Source organism: Cyrtonyx montezumae, unplaced genomic scaffold (genome assembly GCF_038088225.1).
Source record: "Cyrtonyx montezumae isolate F1298 unplaced genomic scaffold, pur_monq_1.0 scaffold_31, whole genome shotgun sequence".
NCBI classification, from domain to species: Eukaryota; Metazoa; Chordata; class Aves; order Galliformes; family Odontophoridae; genus Cyrtonyx; species Cyrtonyx montezumae.
Genome location: NW_027072036.1, coordinates 590,465 through 617,687, shown reverse-complemented (window position 1 = coordinate 617,687; position 27,223 = coordinate 590,465). Strand labels below are relative to the sequence as shown.

At 56.1% G+C, this 27,223-nt stretch overlaps 2 protein-coding genes across 3 annotated transcripts; one reads left to right on the top strand and one right to left on the bottom strand.

Moving 5' to 3' along the window:
* Positions 1-118: 118 nt before the first annotated feature.
* Positions 119-10,146, bottom strand: CRYBG2 (crystallin beta-gamma domain containing 2). 2 transcript variants are annotated; one of them, XM_065744552.1, is made up of 20 exons: positions 10,065-10,146; positions 5,841-7,615; positions 5,250-5,729; positions 4,758-4,805; positions 4,560-4,678; positions 4,169-4,325; positions 3,956-4,095; positions 3,749-3,875; positions 3,509-3,672; positions 3,257-3,383; positions 3,000-3,142; positions 2,791-2,917; positions 2,666-2,698; positions 2,437-2,549; positions 2,156-2,285; positions 1,873-2,012; positions 1,664-1,787; positions 1,184-1,342; positions 680-839; positions 119-592 (listed from the first exon to the last, which is right to left on the bottom strand). In XM_065744552.1, exons 2-20 carry the CDS (start codon positions 7,578-7,580, stop codon positions 504-506), a joined length of 4,320 nt encoding a protein of 1,439 aa, XP_065600624.1. In that variant the 5' UTR covers positions 7,581-7,615; positions 10,065-10,146; the 3' UTR covers positions 119-503. The 2 variants fall into 2 exon arrangements, with proteins under 2 accessions (XP_065600624.1, XP_065600623.1); XM_065744551.1 differs by having other exon boundaries at positions 5,250-7,615.
* Positions 10,147-16,144: 5,998 nt separating this feature from the next.
* LIN28A (lin-28 homolog A) lies at positions 16,145-26,316 on the top strand. The gene is made up of 4 exons (XM_065744616.1): positions 16,145-16,175; positions 16,865-17,040; positions 25,029-25,213; positions 26,103-26,316. The coding sequence occupies exons 1-4, from the start codon at positions 16,145-16,147 to the stop codon at positions 26,314-26,316; spliced, it is 606 nt and encodes a 201-aa protein (XP_065600688.1).
* Positions 26,317-27,223: the final 907 nt, after the last annotated feature.

Sequence of the window (27,223 nt, the reverse complement as noted above, 5' to 3'; positions counted from 1 at the left end):
TGCCCTTGGAGCAGCATCCAGAGTCAGACATGCTGCTATCTCAGGAGTGCAGCCTGTGCACTTCACTTTTCTGAACCAAGGGCTTGGATGTTGCTCATGGCCCTTGGACACCAGAGGGCACAGAGTTCCCACCCGGGGAGCAGGATTGGGCCCTGTGCTGTGAGGAGCACCGCACAGCTCAGTGGGGAGGACAAGGAGACCAATCCCAGACAAAGCTGGCCCCCTCAAGTGGGACCGTATCTTACACACGTACTTAAATACAGTTCAGAGGGGAATGGGGTGGGGAAGAGACTCTGCTGTGTTGCTCTCAGAGCATCCCACGGTGGTCAGCAGCACATGTGCCTGTGGTACTCCAGGAGGGAGGTGGGTGATGGAGGTGGTCATAGGCATCCTTCATGGCAGCAGCTGTCAGGGCAGTGGGGCAGGAGGCAGCTCCTACCACTGCAGGGTGTTCCTGTCCTGGACAGGGACACTTGTTGGCACCAGGGCCACATGCTACCTGCTCATAGCACCTGTACATCCCAGATCTGCGTGGGTCGTTCCTCAGCCAACTCCCAAATAATGGCATGGTCCCGGTCGTATGATCGGCCACCTGCAAACAGGAGAGCAGCTCCGTCTGACACCCCATTTCCATAAGGTCCCTGGGATAGCAGTCCCTGTGCCAGCACCATGGCCTCACCCTTTACATCGAGGCTCATGTCCTCAAACATCTGGCTGCGGATCCGTCCTTGAGAGTCAATGCTCCAGGTCTGACGTGGCATTCGGGTTTCAGACCACAGCACGGCCTTTGCTCCCTTTCCAGCTGGCCCGATGACCTGCAGGCTCATGGTAGGGGCAACCTGCAGTGGAAGGTGGTGGACATGTCAGCCCCATCCCCTCCATTGCCTCCACCTGGTGGGGCTCAGGGGCTTCAGGCTTGAAGGTTTCCATGTCAAAAGCAACTGATTCTGGGGTGGGACTCAAGGAAGGCAAGAAAACAGTGACCCATGAGGATGATCAGGGTGATAAAATACTCAGGTGAGGCAGAAATGAATTCATGACTCCAGGGGAGATTGGGGGAAGAGGGATTCAATGGGCTTTGGTGATGAGACTGAGGTTATCCTAGGAAAAAGACAGTGGAAGCACTAAAAGGTTGCTCTGGAGCATTCCCAGGTCCCCTCCAGCTCCAAGCTGCAGCCCTGACCTGATTTTTGAGCAGCCCATCCTCATAGTACCAGACAGAGCTGCTCTGCTCACTCAGGCTGGAAACCACCACGCGCCCTGCTTTCATGTCCTCCACATCATCAGGGACAGACAGGTAGAGCTGCAGCTCCTTGCTCCTGATGTGGAAATAGATCCGTTTCTGGAAGGAGATAAGCTTTTTTTGCTCAGGATCTCTGCAGCACCCAAGAACCATGTTGCACACGTCCCCGCGGTGCCAGGGTGATGGCTGTGGTCCTGGCTCATGTTACAGATGGCACAACATGGTTTGCCACACTGTGATTCCGAGACACTGTGCAAGGTGCTTGCCCATGGGGAACATTTCACCACGACAAATTGCAGGTTGGTGCAGCGAGATGATGGCAGGTTGGCAGCATCTTTCATGGGCGAGCACTGGCAGCAGCATGCTGCTTTGGCCAATCCCATTGCACCAGGGCTGGTTTGGGGTTCCTTGGGTGCTCACCTGGCGGATGGGATAGAGGGACCCCACGTGCTGCAGCCCACTGTAGGTCAGCCAGTTGGTGATCTCGGTGCACTCCAGCAGCCACTGACGGCCTCGGAAGTCACCATGCTCACACAACACCCAGCTGTGAGGATGGGCAGAGTGCAGTCAGTCCTGGTGGGCCAACAGACCTCAACTGGGATGGGAACAGCAGGGCTGGGCTCACTTACATGCCACCTTTGACGCGCACTGACAGCACATGGTTGTTGAAGCCCTCTGCCTGGAGGCTCCGCACTTCATTGTTCAGCTCAATCTCCTTCCCCTCAAAATACTCTAGTCCATGCAGGAAGATGGAGGGCTCTGAGAAGAACTGTGGGGGGGCAAAGATGAAGGTGTAAAGGGGGAAAGCTGGGGGAAGCAAGCACCCATGTGCGTGGGTGGGCTCTGGAAAACATGCTGCAGGAAACAAGGAGGCTCCTGGGGGTTTCTGCCCTGGCGATGTTGAGCACTCACCACTGGGACCTTCTTCAAGGAGCGGATGGCAGTGGAGGAGAGGCAGCCCATGGCACCCAGTGTGGGGTACTCGCCCTCGGACAGCACATGCTGCTCCCCAGTGAAGGCCTGGCTGTCAAACAGGATCCAGCTGACAGGGAGCAGAAGAGCATGCTTGAGCTGATGTGGCCATCGTGGTGGGTGAGTGTCCTCCCAGCACACCCATTCCACTCCCAGGGAGCCCCCAATGGATCCCAGACTCCCCATTCTGCCCCCCCAGCATTGAGCCCCCAGTTTCCTACCTGCCCCCACGGACCCTGCAGGATCGGGGCACAAAGCTGTCAGGCAGGGCACTCTGCTTGTCTTCAAAGGCAAGGTGTTCCCCCAGGAAGTCAGGTTCTGAGAAGAGCAGAATCTGGGGAGGGGTCATGGAGAGGCTCAGTGAGACAGGCAAAACAGTATTGTCACCATCCCACAAAGAGTGGTGACACCAAGAGGTGTGTGTCCCCATCCCCACACATCACCCCATACCTTGGAGACAAAGTGCAGATTGTGCTCTTTGACCTGCAAGCAAACAGAGTGGGGCTGACTGCCATCTCGCCCACCCATGGGTGTGCAGGAGGGATCCGGGCACAGGGGGGTCCATGTGCACCCACCTGCAGGATGGGCTGTGCCGAGGCAATGTGGCAGTTGGTGGCTCCCCAGTCCTCACAGTTGCGATACACTCCCTTCTCCAGGATGTATTGCTCACCTGAAAAGTTGGGGCCCTCATAGGCCACCCACCTGCCAGGGGAATGCAGGCTCAGGCTCAGGCTTGGCCGTTCCTCTCTCCTGTCTGTCCCTATGTCCCATGTTCTGCACTCACACGCCACTCAGCACATGGATGGACTGTGTGATGGTGCCATAGCCAGCCAGCTGCGTGTTAGGCAGTGCCTCACTCAGCTCCACGCTGGGACCCTCCTCAAAGTCCATGGCCTCGAAGAGCACCAGTGCTGGGTCAGCGAAATCCTGCAGGGATAAACCTGAGCCCTCAGTTTGTTGTGGGAAAGGGACTGGAGGATGGCTGCTTTCTGATCTGCATCCCATATAACATTATGGGCACATGGAGTGGTGGCACCTCACCGTCCGTATGAGCCGTAAGGACGCCAGCTCCTTGCTGTAGCCACCCCACTGCCGCCAGTCATGGTACTCCCCTTCCTCCAGCAGGTACTGGTGGCCACGGAAGCCCTCCTTCTCGTAGCCAACCCAGCTGCGTGCAGACACTGAGATCAGAAGAGCACTGAGATCCCCGAAGCTGAGCACCTCTGAGATGTGCTACCTCACTGCCATCCTGCAGCCCCTGAGCCCCCTCCTGGGAGTGATCCCACTGCTCACCAACCACCCAGGACACGCATTGAGCCCACAGTGGGCAGCGGCAGCTCAGCCAGGCACTTCAGGTCATAGATATCCCGGCTGATGATGAAGCTGCATCCCTGGAATCCTGCATCCTTGTAGATCAGCACCTGTGGCTCGCCAGGACGCTCCACCACTGGGCAGCCCTGAGAAAAGGAAGGAGAGGCAGAGTGATGTGCTCACATAGAATGTAGCACCAGTGCTCCGGCAGCCAACGCTCACCAGCCTGATGGGATGCATGGAGCAGATGGATGGATCCTTTGCTCCCCATGCCTTCAGACTGGGGTACCCGCCTGGCTCCAGGACATAGGGGTCATCATCAAAGAAGGGCTTGGAGTAAACCAGCCACCTGGAGAGAAAATACCCACATGCTCGTTGGCAGCTGGGAGCACCCCATGCCAGCAGCACCCCACACCCTGTCCTGCTCACAGTCCCGAGTGCACAATGATGGAGGAAGCGGTGAGTGGCTGGCCCTGCACACGGGTGTCCTCAGCCGAGTCACTGAACTGCAGCCTGGCACCTTCTCCATTCTCTTCAGCAAACAGGCTGATCTCAGGCATGCGGTAATCCTAGAATGGGGAAAACAGAATGAAGGGTGGCTGAGTATGGGGGGGCTCTGCACCCCATTTTCCAGCTGCTCACCTTCACCACCCTCTTGAAGGAGCCGATGCGGAAGGGCCAACTGCCTTGTGGTTCATTGCTCTCCCTGTACACCATCCAGGGGTTGTCAATCTCCACATCCCCTTCTGCCAGCACACATTTTCGCCCATGGTACCGTGGTTTCTCATACATCACCCACCTGCCAGCAGGGAAATCTCCATTGCTGTGCTTACTGGGCTCTGCCTAATGGCAGGGTGCAGGACGTGGCCATACGGAGCCTCCAGCAGCATGGGTTGGGTGTGGACATCCCACCACCATGATACTGGCTCATGGCCATAGCCATTGCCCATGGCAGAATGGTCACCATTGAACATAGGCTGTGACACAGCCTCCTCCCCAGCCACCCCCAGCCTTGTCCCTGCATGGTCCCTACCCGCCACGGATGACCCTGATGGAGATTTTGCATGACAGCTCCCAGGATGTAGCGTCAGGAACATCACCCCAAATCTCCCGTCTGTGCCCTGCAAAGCCAGCCTCGGAGAAGAGGATGATCTAGTTGGGGTGACAGCAGAGTGCTCAGCACTGCGGCCCCAGGGCCAGCCCTGCCCAGCCCCGGCCCCATGCCCCATACCTTGCCAGGTCTGGCATTTATCTTCACAGAGCCCTCCTTGTCCTCCTGCTGCATGCACCCAGGGACACATGAAAAACGCAGAGAGACATCAGCCACACCAGCCATTGCTGCAGCCCAACAGAGCAGCAGCCCAAGCCTCACGGTCTACAGCCAGCAAATCCCTCCCACCGCCCCGAGCAGCCACACCTTGAGCATTCCTGCACTGCTTGGACCAACCTCTGCCCAGCCCTTGCCCTCTGTCGTCACCCATTCCCACACCCTCCCATCACCAGTCCAACACCTTACCATATCAGTATACTCTCTCATCTCTGCTGGTACCCTCCCATCACCCATCCCAGCACCCTCCCATCATACTGGGAGCTATGCAGCACAGCTTCCCTCAATGCAAAGCACCATCTGTAGGCTGGAAGCAGGGGAAGATGCTCAGGGAGTTCAGACCTACACCCCTATGCACCCCAGCACCCCCTGGTGCTGCTCCAGGGCTGCACTCACCGGGATGTCAGTGGGGTATGGGGAATTGGCACTCTCTGACTCTTCAGGGACTGGAGGGATGTGGTCAGAACTCAGTGCTTCCAGCTCAGTGGTGGGATGGTCAATGGAGCCTGTACCATTGGGGACCCCATTGTGGGTGTTGGCAGGGGATACGAAGCGGCTGTAAAGCACACTGTTGTCCAGGCGTGAGTAGGGCTTGGCCTCATCCACTGTGGCTGCACGGTGCTCCAGGAAGTCAGAGAGCAGTGACATGCCTTTGAGGACATTCCCTCGGAACAGAATACTGCACTCACCTGTGGCCTTGCCCTGCATTGCCCCCCCCAGGAGAGAGCCCAGCTCCCCGTTGCCATTCTGAGCCTTTCTCAGTGCCTTCTCCCCAGGGCTCAGGTAGGGGTTCTCTATCTCCTCCTCATCATGGCTCCCAGTATTCTCTGGGGGGATCTCAGCTTGTAGTCCCCGCCTTCCCCATGCCAGCAGCTCCTGCAGGGCGACAGGCAATGAGATGTGGGCGCGCGGGGCCACGCGGTCCTCGTGGATGGGTGGCAGTGCTGCACAGCGACCCAGCGCCGAGGGCCGGGGCTGTCGTGGGACCTTCGGAGCCTTCCGCATCTCTGAGGGCTCCATGTTGCGCAGCGTGTCCACAAAGATCTCCATGTCCACCACAAGCTCAGGATCCTCCTCAGGTGCATCTGGGGAATTCTCAGGTGGTGGGGCTGGGGACTCATGGGGGGGCTCTGGAATACTCTCAGTTTGGGGCTTTGAAATGCTCTCAGGTTGGGGTTTGGGGACACTCTCAGATTTGGGCTTTGGGATTTTCTCATGTTGGGGTTTGAGGGTGTTCTCACATTGGGTTTTTGGGATGTTCTCACACTGGGGTTTTGAGATGCTCTCAGGTTGGGGCTTTGGGATGTTCTCACTCTGGGGTTTTGGGATGTTCTCACTCTGGGGTTTTGGGATGTTCTCACACTGGGGTTTTGGGATGCTCTCAGGTTGGGGCTTTGGGATGTTCTCACTCTGGGGTTTTGGGATGTTCTCACTCTGGGGTTTTGGGATGTTCTCACACTGGGGTTTTGGGATGCTCTCAGGTTGGGGCTTTGGGATGTTCTCACTCTGGGGTTTTGGGATGTTCTCACACTGGGGTTTTGGGATGCTCTCAGGTTGGGGCTTTGGGATGTTCTCACTCTGGGGTTTTGGGATGTTCTCACACTGGGGTTTTGGGATGCTCTCAGGTTGGGGCTTTGGGATGTTCTCACACTGGGGCTTTGGGATGCTCTCAGGTTGGGGTTCTGCAGTGCTCTCCATGGGAGGCTCAGGGATGCTCTGGGTATCTTGGGCTACACTCTGATGATTCTCCACCATATCACCCTCCTCCATCTCAACTTCTGTATCCTTTGGAGATGCTTGTGCTCCAGGTAATGGCTCAGGCCCATTGTTTCCTTCCATGGAGATGTTTTTGGAGGTGCCACCAGCTCCCTCAGAGCTCTCTGTCCTGGGCTGTGTGGCTGAAATAGAGCCATCCCAATGCACTGTGCCTCCTTCTTCCACTCCAGACTGATCTGCCAGAGGACACTGGGCACTGGTTGCACTGATTCTGAGGTGCTGGGCTTTGTCTCTGCCTCTTGGTGTTGCACTGAGCATGGATTCATCTTGCATTGAACATTTCTTCCTGGAGAATTCCCCAGTATCCAAAGTGCTCAGTGAGCTTTTGTTGCATGCTGTGATCTTAGTGATGCCACCACCATCCGACTTACAGCCTTTCTGATGTGATGAGGGCACAGTGGTGGCTTTGCACACTCCATTTTGGGTTTTCCTGCTCTCTGCCTCCCTGCTCTCCCGCAGCACAGTGACATGCCTGGCTCTGGGCTTGGGGTCACAGGTTGAGCGCTGGCAGCGGGGAGCGGTGGGGACCAGTGCACCGTGCATGTAGCTCTCACGGTGCACAGGAACATCTCGGGGTGCAGGCTCTGTGTCATCTTCCCGCTTCTCCTTCTGCCGTCGTGGCGAGAAAACCTGTGAGAAGACGGGGCTGTGCGCTGCAAAGTCCTTCAGGATGCTGATGGAGGATGAGCAGCTGTGCTGCGTCACCGCACTTGGTCCTGACACCGTCTTCTCCACAATCTCCCTCTCCCAGGCCTGCAGCAGCAGGGAGACACGAGAAGGGCTGCCTTCCCGGCTCCTCCCTCCTGCCATGTGCTCCAGCTGCCGGGACACTAGTGAGACTTTCTGGAAGCGGGATCGGTCCTCGGGACCTGGTGCTGCTGTTTGCTTCATGCTCAGCTCGGCGCTGGAGATGAAGCCCTTCACTGCACTGTGCTGGAACGGCAGATCCATGTGGCCCCTGCCACCATGCAGCAGGGCTGGTGGAGCTGCAGGGAGAGGCACCGAGAATCCAGCTGAGCTGAGACCCCAAACCTTGAGCTCATCCATTTGGACATTGGTACTCCCCTCTGCGGTACTTTAGGACATTTTGGGGGGTCTCAAGCACACCAATGGTACCTCTGTGTCTCCTTAGAGCTTCTCTTGGGATGCTCATCAATGCATGACCCAGGGTACCACAATCCCTTCATTGCAATGTAATAAAATTCAATGCAATGAAATTCAATGCAATGCAACAACACAACATGAAATGCAATGCCATGCATTGACATGACAGGCAGCACATTGCAATGAAATGCAACAAAACACAGTACAGCTACATGAAATGTAAGAAATGCAATGACATGTAATGCAATGTGGTGTGGTACAGTGACATTAAATGAAATGAAACACGATGCCATGCAATGCAAAGCAACAACAAAATGCAGTGCAACGCAACAACAAAATGCAGTGCAACAAAATGCAATGCAATACAATGCAGTGCCTGCACATCCCAGCACTCTGCCACGCCATCGGGGCAGGATCTGGCCATGCTGTGCCTTGCCCTGAGCTGTGGGATGAGTCAGGAGGGCACAGGACTGCGCCGAGTCAGCAAAGACAGCAAACAAACAAGCCCAAAAAATAACAGGGAAGCAGCTCCACAAGGTGAAAGGGCCCCACAGAGCTGTGCAACAACACCCAGGGGTTTTGCAGGAGGTTGGGGCCAGCAGCATTTTCCCTTGATCATGGCAATTATTGCTCAGCAAAGACAAGATTGCTCCATCTTCATCTGAGGCCCCATTGGCACAGGAAAATGAGCTGTGTTAATTACCTGCTGCTTTCACCCTGGGCAGAGTGGGCACCCAGCCCCCTGTGCCTATGTCCCCATTCTGGGCAGTGCTGGATGCTGTCGGGGAGGACATGGGCACCCTGAGGCCACGGCTGGTGGAGGTGACACCACAGAGGGCTGCATGACAGTCCCAGAATGGTTTTATTGCTGTGCTTGGGATATGGAAAGCAGCTGATGAAGCAGCTGTGGGTGAATGAGCCAGAAGTGTGACAGCATCTGAGCATCTCCCAGGCAGGGGCTCCTTGGTGTCACCAATCCAAACACTGTCGGTATATGGGCCACAGGGCCAGTGGGAGGGGCTGGGACTTGGGCACAGCCCAAAGAGTGGCAAAATTCAGCGTTTCTTATCTGGGGACGGGGAAGGTCCTCCGTGGGATGAGTCCTCCTGGATGAGAAATGGATTTCTCCCACAGTGCAGCCTCCCCCATCCCTGGGATCAGCCCTGGGGGTTCCCTGTTGTGGGGTTCACCTGGGGCTGGACCTCTCCAAACCCATCACGTCTGCTCTGCCCTCCACCAGAACACTTCAGTGGTGTGACAGGAACATTGGGTCCTGCCCGCCCACCACATGCCCCAGCTCGGCAGGTCTTTCTGGTCTATAAGGAAGGGTTGGTGTCATTTTGCAGCAGGCAGTGAGACCATGTCTGGGACAGTGAGCAGGGCTGGAAGCTGAGAAGAGCTCAGGCAAGGCCGTGCATCTGCATCAGCAAAGCTACATCTGTATCTGTGGGGCCACAGCTGCATTCACAGGGTCACAGCTGGCTCCAGCACCCAGTGGGTGCTGGTAGTGCAGGGGGCACACTACCCCCATGCTCTGCAGCACTGACACCCTCGATGGTGGCAGGTGAGGATGTGGCTGTCCCTGCACGCCAAGACACGCTGCAATGAAATGCAGCTGTATTGTTGCAATGGGCACCTGGCACAGCAATTAATCATCTGTCCCACCCAAGCAAACCCACACAGCTAATTGTTGGCTCCTGCTATTCATAAGGGTCTCTAAGCAGCCTGACTGGGGCTCCTGAAACCCAATGAACATCCTATGATGTAATGAAGGGACCAGGGGCTGGGTAGCAGAAACCTGTGGCCAGCTTTGGGCTGGTGGCCATAGAGAAATCTGTCCCCACAGACAGACCGGGATGTTCCCCGTGTCTGTGGGTGAGAGCAGACTTGCTGCCTCCAGGAAAATCCAGCATTCTGTTTGGGCGGCTGCTGCACAGATTGGGACTAATAATTAGGGCAGGGCAATTTCCATTTCCCCTTTTGTTGCCCGATGCTCCTGTGGCCATGTGCCCTGCAGAGAGGAGGAATGTGGGCAGCCAGGGACCCCACTATCTGCTAGCCACAAGGCCACTGGGGGTGGGTGAGCACTTATTTGCTCTCAGTGGGCATTGGGATGTGCTTTGGGGTGGGAATAGGGTTAAAAGCCTGAAGGAGCTGAAGCTGAGAGTAACAGAAATGAGCTCTGCAACCCAACCAGTGCCGACCTCAGCTCAGTGGGGACTAAGCAGCAGCACCAACACATGGATCTGAGTGTGGCCCCAAGTGGCAGCAGGTGTCCTACAGCTCCTGGCTCCCACAGTGTCCGCAGGCTCCGACCCACGCCTCACATACCTGCTGCCCAAGGGTCCCGCTGCACCAGGTGGGCTCCGCACTGACTGACTCCACCGAAGGCACTGCACAGGGCTCGGGGTGTTGCTCCCTGCACCGGCACGGCACGGCACAGCACGGCTGGGCGGACCGGCAGAGTCACCCTGCGAGCACCCAGCCCTTGGTGAGCACCCAGCCCTGGTAAGCGGAGGTTTGGCATTCCTCAGGTGCTGACAGCTGGGGAGCCGGTCGGGCTGGTTCCCCAGCAACGCAGCTCCTCTGTTTCCTGAGACTCAGCAGCACCAGTGGGGAAACCGGCCTGCCTGGGTTGGTGGGGCCCCCAGACCCCTGTATGGCCACTTTGGTGGGACCTTTGCCTCATCTGCTGCCACCTCCCAACACTGGATCTTGTCCCCAGTGGCACCAGGAGTCCTGGGGCTGTGGTCACAGCTGAATTCATTGCCAGGGCCCAAAACCCATGGCACACAAAGGGACAGGGTGCTCATGATGGACATCCACCATCCCTGTGGCATGCACATTCCACAGGCCCCCAGGGGGGGACAGACAGTGATTATGGTGGCCCTGGGTCACCAGAGAAGACGTAGCCCAGGGTGTGGGCTGCCCTGTCCCAGAGAAGCTCTGGGCTGTGGCAGCCGCCCTGACTCCTTGCCCAGCCCTTGGCCACCATCTTCACCCCAGGCCACTGCAGCACAAAGTGTATCACTGCTGGTTCAGTGTGCACAGCCACCAGGCTGGGGACACTGGAGCACCCCACACCTTGGCCAGTGGTTTCAGGATGGGATCCAAAGAGCTCTCAGTTCTGCTCTCCTCCTTCTGCTGATGCTTTGCTGGTTCGAGCTGGACTCTGCCCTGCTTGTCCCCATTGCAGGGTTGTGAAACCCATGGGAAAATGCCTCAGCAAGGCATTTGATACTGTCCCCCATGATTCCTTATAACAAAGCTAAGGGTGTGTGGGATAGACGAGTGGACAGTCAAAGTGGGTTGAGAACTGGCTGACTGGCAGAGTGCAGAGGGTTGTTATTGGCGGTGCAGAGTCCGGTTGGAGGCCTGTGACCAACGGTGTCCCCCAGGGGTCCGTGCTGGGTCCAGTCTTGTTCAACATCTTCATCAATGACCTGATGAGGGGATAGTGGCCACCCTCAGCAAGTTTGCTGATGATACGAAGTTGGGAGGATTGGCTGACACGCCTGAAGGCTGTGCTGCCATTCAGCGAGACCTGGACAGGCTGGAGAGCTGGGTAGTCAGAAACCTGATGAAATTTAACAAAAGCAAGTGTCGAGTCTTGCACCTAGGGTGGAATAATTGCATGCACCAAGACAGGCTGGGGGATGAGCTGCTGGAGAGGAGCTCTGCAGAGAGGGACCTGGGTGTCCTGGTGGTCGACAGGTTGACCACAAGTAGTGTGCCCTCATGGCCAGGAGGGCCAATGGCATTCTGGAGCGCATTAAAAAGAGCGTGGCCAGCAGATCAAGGGAGGTGATCCTCCTCCTCTACTCTGCCCTGGTGCAGCCTTATCTGGAGTACTGTGCCCAGTTCTGGGCTCCCCAGTATAAAAAAGACAGGGATCTCTTGGCAAGAGTCCAGCACAGGGCCACAAAGATGGGGAAGGGCCTGGAGGCCCTCCCCTATGAAGAAAGGCAGAGTGAACTGGGTCTGTTCAGCCTTGAGAAAAGAAGACTGAGAGGGGACCTGATCCAGGTTTATAAATATCTGAGGTGTGGGGGACAAAGTGGCGTGGCCAAACTCTTTTCAGCAGTGTGTGGAGACAGGACAAGGGGGAATGGACAGAAACTGCAGCACAGGAGGTTCTGCACGAATGTGCGCAAGAACTTCTTTACGGTGAGGGTGACAGAGCACTGGCACAGGCTGCACAGGGGGGTTGTGGAGACTCCTTCTCTGGAGATATTCAAGACCTTCCTGGATGCCTACCTGCGCGACCTGGTGTAGGGAACTGCTTTGGCAGAGGGGTTGGACTCGATGATCTCTAGAGGTCCCTTCCAACCCCTACGATTCTGTGATTCTGTGCAAGCCCCAGTGAGGGATCCCCAGCACAGGAGGTCCTGGAAGCAAAGGCTGGTGCTGCACTGGAGCTGCTGGAGGAGCTCAGCACCAGTATTTGGAGAGCAAACAGGGTCGTGGGATTGGGGCAGCACTGTTACAAAGGAAGGAATTTTTATTGAATAAAATGTCAGGAATAATGCCACTTGCCTCCCCCAGCTCCACAGCAGGGGAGGACTGGAGGAGCCACATCCCCACGGCAACATGGTGGTGGCACAGCACGAGCTTGGGCTGTGAGAAATGAAAGCATCCAGGAGAAAGACCCAGGCACAAGTCTCATTTCAGATAAGGAAGCTGAGGCACAGCTGGAGAAGGGGTATGAGAAGGGAAAGAAAGAGCGTCCATCTGGGCTGACCTAGAGTCCACCTGCAGTGTTTCCTGCTCTCACCACTAAGGAAGGGGCTGAGCACACGGCAGAGCCTGCAGCAGCTGCGGGGCTTAGAGGCAATGGGCTGTGAATTGACTGTGGGGTAGCACCCAGAGGAGGAGGAGGAGAGCTCCTTTTTGCCTTTAGGAGGCAAGAACAGGGCTTGCCCCAGTCTGCTGGAGGCTGCTGCCTCTGGAGGGGTCACATCAGAGGATGATCTCTTTCAGCTATTGATTTCCCTTTATCAGAGAGCAAGAATATATATGGGGCTGAAGTCCTGATCAATCCCTGCTCTGCAGCCAATTGATCAGAGCTGCCCTGGGGCTTTTATCGAAGGGAGCTGGTATGCAAAGTGAAGCCTATGGTCCTGGGCAGGACCCCTCACTCTGGTTCCATAACTGTGTGCCCCTCCCACCCTACCCAAAAAGCAGGGAAGCGTGGCACCATGGCATACCCTGAGCAAGCACTGCTCACCCTCCCATCAAACTATACTGATGCCAAGGGAGTGCTTTTGGAGTGCTGGGATTCCTGTGTAGGGCATCCCAGGGAGCACACCTGTGGCTCAGGTCAGTGGATACATCCCAATGCCCCCATCAATAGGAAGTACCTGAAAGTCCCTCAATCACAGTGGAGCTCATTAGGGGAACCAGCCAAGAGGGAGGAGGGGCACCACGGCCTCTGTTATTGATTGTTTTGTAGCCAAAGGTCAGCGGCGTGTGCACAGTGCTGGGAGGAGGGAGGTGGGTGGCACCAGGGTGGCTGAGGACCATGCCATGGTGGCAGCCACCAGCCTTGGGATTCCTGATGTGTCTCAGTTTCCCCAGCAGAAAGCTGGAAGAATTGGGGTGACTCAGCCACAGGTTGTCAGCACCCAACTGGGGCTGTGCTGGCAGGAAGAGAGGTGGCAGTGGGCTTTGTGCATGCAGCCAGGAGGGCTTATCCCAATGGGATGGGCAGTGGGACAGCTTGGTTCATCCCAGAGCAGGCTCAGAGAACACCTCTGTACCTTTCTGATCATCACACAGTGATGCTGCCAATGCTGGGTGGTGGGACCACCAACACAGCCATTGGGGTCAGCCATCAATCTGATCCACAGCACCAAAAGGACACCAGCCCCCATCTTTCCCACATTTGTACCCATAAAACTGATTTCCCGCAGACCCCAGGCCTCATCCTGTGGGGTTGGGTTCCAGTGTGCTGGGTGGCATGGTGGTGCCTGGCACGGGGTCGGGCACTGCTGTCACTCACCCCAGCCATGTGCACGGGGAAAGATTTACTGTCTGTCAGAGCTGGGGCCAGAGGTCAGCAGGGGTCAGAAAGTCCATTTCAGAGAGGTCACTGTCCACTTCTTTCAATCTAATGAAGCCATTATTTGTGAAAGCGGACGCTTTGCTGGCTATTCCCTTGAAGCAGAGCCGGGCGCAGCGACTGGCTCTGAAAGAACAGGAAGGAGTCCCCTTCCCGTTCACATTGCCATTCAACAGGCCCCAAAAACAAATACGCCACACACAGAAAGAGGACACCAGGCCAGGGGGTGGACAAGATGGATCCCAGTGGGGCACTGCCTGGAGGTGCTGTGCTCAGGGTTGTGTTATTGGGCAGTCACCGAGGATGGACAGAAACTGTAGATTGCTAAGAACTAATGCCGGCAGGAAGCAGGGAAGGAAAGGAGCGACGCAAAAGAGTATCCCAATTTTTTTTTCTCACTCCACGTCCCTGTCCAAATTATTCCTCAAACGAAAACAGGAGTCAAAGCGAGCTGCCCCAGGTTGGCCAGGAGAGGGTGCCAGATGCTGCTGCTCTCTTGGACGGTCCCGGAGCGGCGATCCCAGGAGTAGGGAATGGGGAACAGAGCAGAGTTGGTAGGGAACGGGGGTGGAATTGGCACAGTGAGGTCCCCGAAGAGCAGGGGGGACATGGAGCTTGGTCGCTTTTGATGGCACATGGCAAAGGAAAAGAAGGACCTCTGTCCTCTCTGTTGCCATAGTGGGAGGGAGAGCATCCACCCACACCCTGATCTCCTACTACTGCAGATTGCTCCTTGGCTCTGAGGACTTGACTCAAGAGTGATGTTGGGATAAAAGACTTAATGTGGATCCCCCCACCACGTCTATCCCCGTTGTCACTGGTGTAAAGATGATGGACAACCTAGGAGCATCACTGCATTATTAACAGCATTGCATGCTGGTAGCAGTACCACCTGCTCTGCCCATCTGTGCTGCATGAGGTCGTGGAGACTCAACTGGCTGTGGGGATCAGAGCCATGTCCTCAGCACCCAGTCCCAGCTCACCCACGTCCCTGCCCTTGCTTGCAAAGAGAAAAACAATCGTCTTTTTCCTCCATGCCGTAAACCCTCACCGGGGATGGGGCTGCCGGGAGTGGAAGAGTCCGGTGGTGAGCTGTGCGAGAGAAGGGCAAGAGGAGGAGAAGGAGAAAGAGGAGGGGGAGGAGCAGAAGGAGGAGGAGGAAGGCAGCCCTCGCCGCCACGCAGAACCCTGGACAGTGCGCACTTCAGCACCACGGACAGCTCCGCAACGTCCGGCCCTGCGGCGCCCCCCACGCGGGATTCCCCCACGCGGGACTTTCCTTGGGGGACCTCAATCAGAGCCTTCCCCCCTCTCAATGGGCGCCCCCGACACCTTCCGTGTGCCCAACCTTCCTGTGTGCCAACGCTGCCCCTTTCCCGCGCAGCTGGGTCACGCAAGAAAGAATCCCCCGTGGGGAGGTGGCTCTTCATGTAGACGAAGCCACACCGACCTCCCGAGGAAACGCTGGGGAGGGTCACAGACAGCTCGGGCAGCCCACGCACCGCCCGCACGGCGCGGGGCCGGACAGGCTGCGGGAGGCGCTGTGCCCCCGCGGGGCGGGGAGGCGGCGGGCAGTGTCCTGCAGCCGGAAATGGAGCTGCGGTCACTCGGCCCTTTGTCCCGCCCGGCCCCGGGCCCGCTCCCCTCACAGCCACGCGTGGGTGGGGGGGAATGGAGGCGAAGACGGAGTGTCGGGAGGATCCCGCGTGCCGCCAATTGGGATGAGGCTGCGGAAAGGTCGCGGTGTCCCCCAAAAGCACTCGCTTTCCCTCAGTGCTCCCCCGCAAAGCCCGGCCCCACGCGCGTCCGACGCGGCTCTCAGGTGGCGAAACGGCGTGGGGACCCCGCCGAGGTCCGGGTATAGGGGGATCCCACCTCCTCCCCGTGTCTTCCCCTTGACAGGTGGCCTCGCCCGTCACTGGGGGGGGTCGCACCGCCCCCCACCCAAATCCCTCCCGGAATGTGTCGCTGTTAGCGGGGGGAGGGGAGGGGGTGTTAATTAGGATCACGTGGGGGCGGGATGTCGGAGCGGGGCCCGGCGCCCCACAGCCCCGCGGGTGGGTCCCGGCCGGGGTTGGGGGTGAGGGGGGGGCAGCGGGGGCCGCTATTGTCTGTGAGAATTTGGGAGCCTTTGAAAAAACCCTCTCGCTCCCTCCCACCCCTATTGTTGGAGTGAAGATGGAGTCAAACCTCTCCCGGCTCCCTCCAGTCGGGGTCTAAGCCGGGGCTTTTTTGTTGCTTTTTTTTTTTTTTTTTTTTGGGCTGATACCCTCAAAGCTGGCCGAGGAGGAGGAGGAGGGAGGAGGAGGCGGTAACAGCCACAACTCGGAATTTGCAAGCGAGTGTCGGGATGGGGTCTGTTTCCAACCAGCAGTTTGCAGGTTAAGTTATATTATTATTGTCGCAGCCCTCCTCGGCTCCGCGATTATTAATAACGGCGGCAGAGCCCAAAGGGGGTCTGGGACACCCCCAGCCCCGCTGTGCCCCGCTGTGCCCCACTGTGCCCCGGCCCCAGGCCCGGCATGGGGGGAATTTTTTCCACCCCCAGCCCCGGGCTGAGAGCAGGAGCTCGGAGCTGTCGGGTGTGGGGTCAGTGGGAGCAGAGCTCCCGGTGCTGCGGGGAATCCGTATCGCAGCTCGGTGTGGTGGGGTGGGAGGGTTGGATCGGTGTTTTAGAGTTTTTCCGTTTTGTTTTGTTTTGTTTTCCTATATCGTTTGGTTTTGATTTAAAGAAGAAAAAAATCCCCCGTCTTTGAATATTTTTTAAGTGATGAATTTTGGGCTGCTTTATTTTGTTTGTTTTTTTCTTTAATTTTTTGTTTTATTTTGTTTTACTTTTTTGCTTAAGCACTTTGGTCTGGGAAATGGCCCCAGCACTCCCATCCCTGGTCCCACTGTGATCCCACACGTGCGGGCACAGCGGACGGCTGCGTTTGGGTCAGGGCAGTCATTATTTCGCCTTTCCCATCCAGCAGGACCCAACTTTGGGCTCTTTCTGTGCCTTCCCTGGGGTGCTGCAGGGTGTGGGCCCTCCCAGCCCTGCTCAGGTGTTTGCTGACTATCTCCCCAGGTGCAAAGCCAGGCGAGCCAGATGGAGATTCACCCAAAGCTGAGAATGAGTCCCAACCGCTGCATGGCTCCGGCATCTGTAAGTGGTTCAACGTCCGCATGGGCTTCGGTTTCCTCTCCATGACCGCCAAGGGTGGTGCGATGCTGGACTCACCCGTCGATGTCTTTGTGCACCAGGTATGCTGCAGCGGGTTTGGGGTTGGAGGCAGTGGGGTACAGCCCCAGTGTGCTGACCTGTGGTTCCCCGTGCTGCTGGCACAGTGGGGACCATTGTTCTGCCATCCCAAACTGGCATCCTGGGGGTGATGGGATCCTCTGTGTTTGGGAAAGGAGAGCAGAGAAGGGCAATGCAGCCCTTGGATTGCTCTCCAGGGAGCGACCCCGTAAACAAATCCTTGGAATCATTTGATTTTCTCATTGTGGTTCACTGGAGAGCCCTTTGGAGGGCTGGATGCAGAGGAGCAGGTGCCCATTGAGTAGAAAAAGGAATATATAGGGCACACTGGAGTAGTTATGCTGCTCACCTCATATTGGGAAAGGAGAAAGAGTTGCGTTTTCCCCTACTTCCCAGGTACAGGGTGCTGAGTGCTGTGCACAGGGATGCAGGATTGGGCATTCTTCAGCTCATCTTCAAAGAGTGGGGGTTAATTTCGTGTGAGCCCCAGGACATTTATCCCTGGGAACTGGGGAAACAAAACCGCCTGTAATGCGATGACATATGTTCGGTCCCTCTGCTGCGTTTTGGGGGGCAAAGTCCTGCTGCAACACACCCCACTCTGTGGCAGCAGGTCAGGGCTGCATCTCATTCTGCAAAGCACAAAGCACACAGAGTCATGCCCCCATGGATTCCATACGATAACTGCGGTCTCGTGTCCGGGTTTGACCCGCATACATCATGCTGGTGTCCTGTGCAGAGGGAAACTTGCAGCTTTGGGGCTGCAGCTGCTCAAAGCCACTAAAGTGGTGGGGAACGGATCCAGCCCCAGTGGAGACCATGGGGATGGAGCCAAACTGGGGCCACAGGGACAATGCTGGAAGGACGAAATGGGTTTGGTGGCAGTGGGGCGATGCACTAAACCTGGGTTCCTGCTCCTCCAGGGAAAGCAGCAGCTGTTGGGGGGGGTGGTTAGTAGTATGAGCACAGGGGATAGGGATGTTTTTGGAACAAACTTGGGTGATCTTGTGCATGCAGTTGGGTGCAGGATGGGGACAGAATGATGGTGCTGGTGATGGGTCCTGGGGGGCTCCCAATCCTCCCCTGGTGAACAGAGGGATAGAGGAGAACCAAACCCCTTCTTTATAGAAGCCATTGTGCAGAAGCACTGTTGGATTTGGGGCTGAGGACTCCAAATCTACCAGGGAAAGGCAAGCTCTGGGTGTTCCCCAGGGGCAGCAAAGGAGTTTTTGCATGTCAGTGCTGTGTCGGTGGTGGGGAGCCTCCTTTCTGCCCCTCTCCCCGGGCTTTATTGCCCCTGGACAGTCTGATTGCTGTTGCTCACATTCCTGCAGGAAAAGAGGATGATTGGTGTGTCCTCCTGGTATTCCCCACTTGTTGGGGCCACAGAGACCAGAGGAGGGCTTGGTGTGGTCAGAAAGCAGCAAGCAGTGGGCAATGGGCAATTTGGGGTTCAGGGTGGTATTGGGGTGCCCAGAGTGAAAGCATGATTCCCACTGTCCGGATGTATGCAGTGAAGCCTGGATGCTTCTGACAGGCACAGCCCCCAGCAGTAAGGCCATCTGGGGTTGATGCAGTGTTTCCATCACCACTCCATTTGCTCTTGGTGTAAATTCACTGCTTCCCCGCAGTGAAGCCAACCGGGGCTGTCCCACTGAGTGGCATTGCCAGCACTGCCTCAATCCTGCTCAGCACCAGGGGGAGCGGGTCAGACCCTGAAGGGCAAAAGACAGTAAGGAGTCAGGGTGCTGTGCCCGGCACCCAGCTTGGTGCTGCACCCAACCATTGGGGTACAACAACCAGCACCCCCCCCAGAGCCTTCCCCTCCTCATTTACATATGTGAATGATGACCCACAGGAAGTAATGGTGGGAGAAAGAAGGGAATTGGCCTCTTTAGATCTATTAAATCACTTTATTACAGGAACCAGGTCTGAATGGCCCCGCTCTGTGGGGAGCGCGCGTCTCCATCTCTCTCCCTCTTTATCTGATCACAAAGAGATTAAAATCTCGGCAGGACAGGAGAGTAACAGGGCTCCTCCAGGGCTGCCTTTCCCTCTCATTGTGAGCTCAAAATGAGGCATTTGGGTTAAAATGCCTCCCCTGGACACTGGAGATAGATTCATTAGGGGGCTGTGGTCCTGGGCTCTCACTGATGCTGCGATGGTGAAGTTGGCCAACAAGAGGGGGCAAATCTGTGTGCTCCATTCCAACATTGCCTGCAGCAGAGTGAGCACTGCCCACTGTGCCCTGGCTGAGAACAGAGGGGATGGGTCTACTCCCAGCCTCATACCTTTCTGAATCTCTGCTCTGTGTCTCAGAGTGTTTATCCAACCCAACAAGCTGAAATCCTTGATAAAAGTGAGAACATTGGGTAGTCTTGTTCCTTTTCACGATTTTTTGGCACAGAGCTGCTGAGCACAGCTGGGACTTAGGGGGACTGCAGAGGTTCATGTTTTGACATCTAGGTGACATGGTCACATGTGTCCATATCAGAGATGTGGCCAGGACCCGGCCATCATGCCCTGCCCAGGCAGGGGGCTGTGGTCCCCCAGGTGCCATCAGCCCCAGGAGCCCCACAGTGGGCATGAGACTCTATTCCCACCGAGGGGCATGGGGAGCAGGAGAGAGGGGTACATCAGCCGCCCCTCACTGTAAGTTCAATGAGGGCACCCCAGGCTAGTGCCGTGCCCCTGAGCACAGCCAGAACAGACTGATGGGAAGTGAGGATGACAGAAGGTTTTAAGAAAAACACGTGTTGGAGGGCAACCCCATCCCGAAATTTCTGCAAAGGCTGGGGGTGAAGGGGGGTGTGCAGGAGACTTCTCCCCGGAGAGAGGGGCTCTGCCTTTCCAGAGCTGAGCTGTGGAGCAGGATGCAGCCCCGGAGGAAAGGGAAGGGGTAGCACATCACAGCAGCCTTTGGGGGCAGGGGTGTATTAAAATCTCAGTTTTTACTGCCTGGTGTGCAATGCTCCCTCAGGTGCAGCATCGAGCTGCGGGATGGGGTGCGTCCCCTTGGAAGGGCTCCATGGGGCAGAGATGCACTTTGGCCTCTGCTTTTGGGGGGAGGGGAGGAAGGAGCAATCCCTTTGTGGTTCTTTTTTTTTGTTGTTGCTGTTTTTTTGGAGGGGGAGGGGGGTTGTTTATTTGTTTTGTTTTGGTTTGGGGTTTTTTGTTTTGTTTTGTTTTAATAAGTGCTGGGATAAAATTGCATCGAAAAGCACACTGCCATGTCCTGAGAACGGGAATTGCTGGGAATGCCGTGTCTGTCCGACGGCAAATCGTGAAGCTTTATCCCGGCCCTGAAACCTCCCTCAAGATGCACACACGAAAAAAAAGCCTCCTGTCTCCGTCTAAAGATTAACTGATGGCTGCAGGCACCTCCCTTCCCCCATCAGCCGCTCTCGAGCCCCCAGGGCAATGGCAGGGAGAGAAAAAACCTTTACATGGTCTCTGAGAGAAAACGGCCCAAATGAATGGGATTTCTCCCGGGCACCTCCAGCACCACCATTTCTCCCCCCTCCCCCCCCCAAATTTATTTATTCCTAAAAATAACCTGGATGGAGCCGATCTCATCAATGGAAAGTTCTGTGCTCCCGGATGTGCTCCAGTATGGAAGTATGAAATTAATATGCAGCAGCTGATCCTAATTAGCCTCTGCATGGCCACCACTGCTGCCCCCTCCCCGCACATGGGAAGCTCACAGGGTTTGGCAACCCGGGGCAGGTAAAAGTGAGTGGAAATGTGGATTTAGGGCAGGTGACTGTGTTAAAGACCCCTTAGCCGGTGGGTTGTTTTACCCAAAATTAACCTACTGTTTAATTTCTCTTGCTCATGGTGGAAAATGAAGAGAATGCCTGATTATTTTGTCAGGGAAGTGGCTTTACTTTGGATTTACTTTGAAGAAATCAGGCAGGAATACAGAGCCTGGAAAGACCCAGTGGTGTTTTGGTGCTCACTGCCCTGGGTTCCCCCCCATCCCTGTAGCACCCCTTCTTTCCAGGCTCAGCATCTACCCAATCTACCTACTAGCACTGGGCTGCTCTGCCCCAAAGCAGCAGTACCAGGAAAAGATTTGCTATGGTATTTGGGAAGAGAGAATTCCAGGCAGGAATGGGCAAGCATTAGCCCAAAGTCAGTGGGTGCAATCCCTCTGCTCCCGCTGGCACAGGAGTGAGGGTCTGCTCTATGCCAAACCCTAATTGGGGAAACTAAGGCTTGGGCTGCTCTAATTGTTCCGGCCAGCTCAGCACCAGACCTGCTCCTGACGCAGCATCCCACCTGGGCTTGTTTGCCCAGAGATTTCAGAATTTAAAGCAAAGCAATTCCCTGTGCAGATAAGGGTGAGGTGCAGCAGCCGCTCTGCCTGAGGCCCCTCTGAACACAAAGATGGTTTGATTGAGTGGCCGTGGCCGGCTGGAATAAACATCTCCTTGTGTCGTGCTGGGGAGGCCAAGGGGACAATGGTGACCCTGGGGCCAGCTGAGCCCCTCCAGTGCCCAGCAGAGCAGGGGCAAATCCAGGGCTGCCACAGAGCAGCTGCCACCACCTGGGGAGCAACGTTGGATTTGGGATCCTCCAGTCCCAAGGGGCTACAACGGGGGGTTTGTGGGATGAGGAGGATGTGGATGGTGCAAGTGGGGAAGGGGAAATGGGTGGAATTGGGGTGTGGGTGGTGCACTGGGACAGTGGGGCAGTGCTCAGCTGCTCATGCGTGGTGGCTTTGTCTGCATTAAACCATGGTGGTGGGGTTTGGGATGGCTGAAGGACCCAGAGTAGGGCTTCCTGGCACCACATGGGGTGGGGACAGGCAGGCAGTGTTGATGTTGCTGCTGCTCCTTGTTGCACCAGTTGACTCTGAACCCTACTGATGTCAAGCAGAACCCCATTGGTACATATACTTCAAAACACGGTTTTATTACAGATGCTTTGTGTTTGAGAGCCAGGGGTCACTCCAAACCCTCCCCACCAAAATCACCTCCCCAAGACCAAGCCCAGATCCCAAACCCTGGCAATCAGGCACCATGTCAGTGCATGGGGCACAGCAGAGCTCAGGAGGGAAACCACAGCACTGCAGAGGTGGGCTGCCAGCCCCCATAGCCGGCAGAGGGTCAGCAGGGCCGTGTCCATGCCAGCCACCCTTCCTCCCCCCGCTGTGGCCTGGAACTCCTGGAATTTGGCTGGTGTGAGCACGGCCAGCCCTTTGTTCTTGCTGGCCAGCCCCAGTGGCTCCCAGCCCAGGCCCTCCCCTATGCTCCCCCTCACCAGCATCCCTGGCTTGCTCTGGGCCCCCCTTCCTCTCTTTATTTTTTGGGGAGGGGGGGGGTGTGGAGGCCTGGGAAGGCTCCCGCTTTGTGTGTGGTGTGGGACAGGGGCTCTGGGCCCCTTCCTTTCAGATGCAGGAGGTATGCAGCTAATTCAATGGGCTGCAGTTTGATTACCTATCTGATAACAGAGGAATGCCAGCAATGTGTGTGTTTTGGGAAGGGGGCAGGGGGATGAGCAGGGACCACCAGCCACTCACAGCTCACTTCAAAAGGCCGCAGAGGGGGGAGAGCTGGGGTGCCCTGGCCGCTGCCCCCCTCCTTCCCTGGGGAGAGGGCGTTTCTTTTGCCCTTTTGGCGGAGGGGGCCAGGGGCTGAGGAGGCAGTTGTCATCCTCACCCGCTGCTGGAAAATAAATAGCTTCCCCATCATGTTGCGGCAGCTATGGCTCCAGTCCTCCTCTACCTTGTCAGCCAAAGTGCAGCAACGGTGGGGAGCAAGTTGAGAGAAGAGGGAGATCATAATCATGGGTGAGGAATGGGACCCAGGAAATGGTGTTAGGGTCCCCCCTGCCACAGTGCAGCTTTGACCCATTGCACGGAGCAGAGTGCCTTTGAGATTTGGTTGCTGGCAGTGTCAACACAGCTGGGCTGTAAACACCCTGATGGAAATCTCTGCGGGAGATGAAGGTCTGTGCAGGCAGCTGCCTCACGTTCCTCAGACTCCAGTGATGCCTCCAGTGCCACTGAGCAGAGCTCAGCTCTTCCATGCCTCAAACACAGCTCCTGCTTAAGTGGTGCTCGGCAACCTCCTGGTGATTATGCCCATCATCCTAGAATCATGAAATCGTTAAGGTTGGCAAAGACCACTAAGATCATCTAAGACCAACCATCACCACCATGTCTCCTAAACCAAGTCATCCTTATGGTGATGTTCAGCATCCTCACCATGATGCACAGCCTGGGGGGAGCTGAGCTGCGACTGTGTAGTGAAGTTTATGATTACACTGAGTTTGTCAGGGGGCTCACTGGTGGCTGGGCCTTCAGTGCAGGTTTTGGTCCTGCTTTTGTCAGTACAGGCCCTCAGACAGCAAAGGTGGTTCCATCTGGAGGGTTCTTGCCCCCATCTCCATGGGTGAGCAGATGTAGGTGACGTGGCCCTGACCAGAATCCAGGACGTGGTGGTAAAGGCTGGTGTGGAGAAAGCCCCATGGGAGATTTGGGAGAGGAAACGGAAAAAGCAGCAGAAAAAGGGGCAGTTTCTTAAGCTCTGCTGCATTTCCACTTCCTCCATGTGCTCACAGATGCATGCACATCCTGCAAGATCCCACTGAGAAAAATCACTCCTAACCACCAACAACTCAATTTCCTCCCTCTCTGCATTCATGTGGGGTGTCCCCATGTGGATCCTGGGCAGATTTGAGAGTGAAGAGGAAAAGGAAGAGGGAAGCGGTGTGGCTGCCCTTGCTGAGCAGCATGCCCATGCTGCGTCCCTGTGGGAAGCGTGGGCGGCCACGTGACAGAACTTGAAGCCAATGAATGGGAGATGCTCCATTCATAAAAGCAGAGTCCTTATGGCTCCTTGTGCGTCAGCACCGCGCCCTGCTGGGAATCCCAGCCCGGCGACGAAGAGCTACTCCTCCCTCTGACAGCAAATCCCTCTTAACTCTTTGCTTAACACTCGTCAGACTTCCCCTAACAAAGCAGAGCAAAACCTCTGCTCAAATCTCTGCTTCGAATGTAGCAGTGCTGGTCCAGCAGCAGTGCCCATGTCATGGGTGGGCAGGAGACACCGGTTCATTTCTACTCCCCGTGATGTTGTTCTGCTGAAATGAGTGGGTCTCGCAAACACAGAGTGGATTTTTCCACCCCCTCCTACCTCGACTTGTTCTGAACTCCCAGGTTTGCTTTCACTGTTGCTCTGTGTGGTGATCCCAGTGGGACAGTGGATGCCCCCAGCAGCCACGGTCACATGGCAGCTCAATTGCTAGGGGCACATACAGAGCTGGAGCTTTAGGGCTACCCTGCTTCAGCATCCAGCTCAGCAGCTTTTTAAGGACACTTAAGCAAAAGCAGCATAGAGCTGGGGTGAGCTAAGGCCACAGGAGACTCATTTTTTTGGAACAGCCGTGTTATCACATCAGGCAAGAGCAACCTTTGGGCCCCAGAGAAAAGCTCCTTATTGTTCTGCCAAGCACAGCAGGGAGGAACCAGTGGACACTGCCCTGAGGGCCCCAATTCCTACCCCAGTGTGTTGCACCCTCTGCAACTCAGCTATGGATTGAGATGAAATCTTCTGGCCATGTATTCACACCCCTCCAGTTCTGCCTCTTGATGGGGAGGACAGAAGGGCTGCATGTGCAAAGCCTCGAGATCCCTTTGTCTGGTCAAAATGAAGTTTTGCATTTCCCTGTGAGCATTCTCAGCCTGCAGCTTCAGGACCTTGCAGGGTGCAGTGCAGGGTTGGAAGGGGAGAAGGGAGCTGCTGGTTTGCAGTGTGGAGAGTCAGTGTTTTGCAGCAAACCCTGTAGATATCAGGGTCAGAGATCCTTGTTTCCTGGGTTAGTGAGCCCATCTCATCTCTGCGTTATCAAACAGATGAAAAGTGCAGTCAGGATCAGTCCTGATGCCCACACTCTTGGGTATGGGGGACATCAGCACCCCTGCTGCCATGTGTGGTGTGCTGGGCTGCAAGCACTGACTGCCATCCTCTCCTCCTGCCCTCAGAGCAAGCTGCACATGGAGGGCTTCCGCAGCCTGAAGGAGGGTGAAGCCGTTGAATTCACCTTCAAGAAATCCTCCAAAGGTTTGGAGTCCATCCGGGTGACTGGACCAGGGGGCGTCTTCTGCATTGGCAGTGAGAGGAGACCCAAGGGCAAGAGCCTGCAGAAACGCAGATCGAAAGGAGACCGGTAAGGGGCACATGGGGCCTGACCCAGGGCTGGCTCTGAGCCCTGTGGGTGCCAGGAACTGCCTGGGGCTGGGCTTTGGCGGGAGCTACATGGTCAGGGATCCCCATCCTGCCCACTTTTGGCCAGAGGCTGCAGGGCACAGCATGGGCAGCGACCCTTTCTCTGAGAAAGCCACTTCCTCCAGTGCTTAATGAGTGGCAGATGCAGCTTGGTGGGGAAAGGGCAGAGAGGCAGAAGCAAGAGGGCAGAGGTCGGGGACACCCCAGGCTGATGTTCTCCTTGTGTGTGGGAGCCATGGTGGGCTGAGCTGGGCACGGGTAATTTTCTCTAAGAAAAATCTTTGCTTGTGGGGAGGAAATGACCACATGTCCTGGCAGCGGCTCCCACAGCGAGGCTCTGGGCCCTGAAGCCAGTTCCTGGCCAGCCCTCAGCCCCGCTGCCTGGGGTGCTGGATCTCAGTGTTTCCAGCAAGACTGTGCACCCTGGCAGGGCTGCAGCTGCACCTCTCATTTTGGGGTTTCCAATGAATTGGAAAGGAACTGGGGAGGAAAAGGAAAGAGTGATGCTCACAAGGGTTTCCCAGTAAGTCAGAAAACTGGGTTCTGTCTGTTCCTGTTGCACTGAGCACCGGCAGCTCATAGTGGGGTACCCTGTGATACAGGATCCACAGACAGATCCATAACCACAGTAGTTCCAGAGGGCTGTGAGTCCCCCAGTCTCACCCCCACGTGCTGGTTTTCAGCACGTGGGTTTGCTGCCATCTCCTGGTACCAGCAGTACCACTGGGACATGTCTAAACTACCAGGAAGCAAACCCAGGGTCCCTCTGTGGCCTCAGTGAGTCCTCTCCTTTTGTTTCCCCTCCTCGAATCTCTCTCCTCCCCTCCCAGATGCTACAACTGCGGCGGGCTGGACCACCATGCCAAAGAGTGCAAGCTGCCTCCGCAGCCCAAGAAATGCCACTTCTGCCAGAGCATCAGCCACATGGTTGCCAACTGCCCTGCCAAAGCGCAGCAGTCTCCCAGCTCTCAGGGAAAGCCTGCCTACCTTCGTGAGGAGGAGGACATGCACAGCTCAGCCCTGCTCCCCGAAACCCGGGAATGATGGCGGGCAGCATAAGGGCTAACACCAGGATGGAGAGGCTTTGGCAAGGCAAATGGGGAGGTATGAGGGCAGAACCTTTTTCTCCTTAAAGCCCGGTTTTAATTGGGATGGCTCCAAAAATAGGAGGGGGAGCATCCAGTGCACCTCTCCCAGCTAAAAAATGAAAATAAATTGGTTTGTCTTCTTTCTCCAGGAAGCTAGGAAGGAGGAGCAGGGAGACACAGCTCAGGGAGGCTCTGGTGGCTCCCTGCTCCCTGCCCTTTGGCTAGAGCAGGGAGAGACAAGGGTGGCAGGGCTTGGGGGGATGCCCACGGGCCGGCCCCGTGGCCCCCAAAGCTCCTCGCCTCCAAAACATGGGGCTGGAAGTGCTCTTCTTTACCCCACAGAGCAGCACGTGGCTCAATAGAGTTCAGCCTTCTGCGTGGATCAAACCCACGTGGGACAAATACCACTGCTCCTCCTTCCCACACTATACCAGCACCCTGAGCTGAGCCTCTCATGGGTACAGGAAAATGAAAACCCAGGGTGGCAGCAGCTGCCCTCATCCCTCCCTAGCCTTGCCTTTATTTATTGGCCCCAGTGACAGCCCTTCTCCTGGGGCCAGATGCCCCAACCATGCCAAAGCCAGCGCCAAGTGGAAGCTGCACTAGAATGTGCGTGAATGACGTATCTTTGGGTTTGATTGTTGTCTTTGGTTTTTTGCTTTGTTTTGGTTTTTCTGCTTTTTTTTTTTCTTTTTTATATAAATATTCAGTTTTTGTATTTTTGTATATTTTAATCTTTAAGAAAAGAAGAAAAAAAAAAAAAAGAGAGAGAGAGAAAGAGAAAGGACCTAATTCCTGCAACTTATTCTCAGGTATTTGAGCAATCTCAGGGATAAAATACCTCTGTAGCCCAGTGCTGGAAG

What these genes read in the sequence shown, in the direction of transcription:
- CRYBG2 (XM_065744551.1), bottom strand. Translation starts at nt 7,580, where the DNA reads ATGGATCTGCCGTTCCAGCACAGTGCAGTGAAGGGCTTCATCTCCAGC. An exon ending in GTGCGCGTCAAAGGTGGCAT is followed by an intron (nt 1,788 to 1,872) that starts GTAAGTGAGCCC and finishes CCATCCTCACAG; the next exon opens with CTGGGTGTTGTGTGAGCATG. An exon ending in ATGGGCTGCTCAAAAATCAG is followed by an intron (nt 840 to 1,183) that starts GTCAGGGCTGCA and finishes CTTCCACTGCAG; the next exon opens with GTTGCCCCTACCATGAGCCT.
- LIN28A (XM_065744616.1), top strand. Translation starts at nt 16,145, where the DNA reads ATGGGGTCTGTTTCCAACCAGCAGTTTGCAG. An exon ending in TCGATGTCTTTGTGCACCAG is followed by an intron (nt 17,041 to 25,028) that starts GTATGCTGCAGC and finishes TCCTGCCCTCAG; the next exon opens with AGCAAGCTGCACATGGAGGG. An exon ending in CGCAGATCGAAAGGAGACCG is followed by an intron (nt 25,214 to 26,102) that starts GTAAGGGGCACA and finishes CTCCCCTCCCAG; the next exon opens with ATGCTACAACTGCGGCGGGC.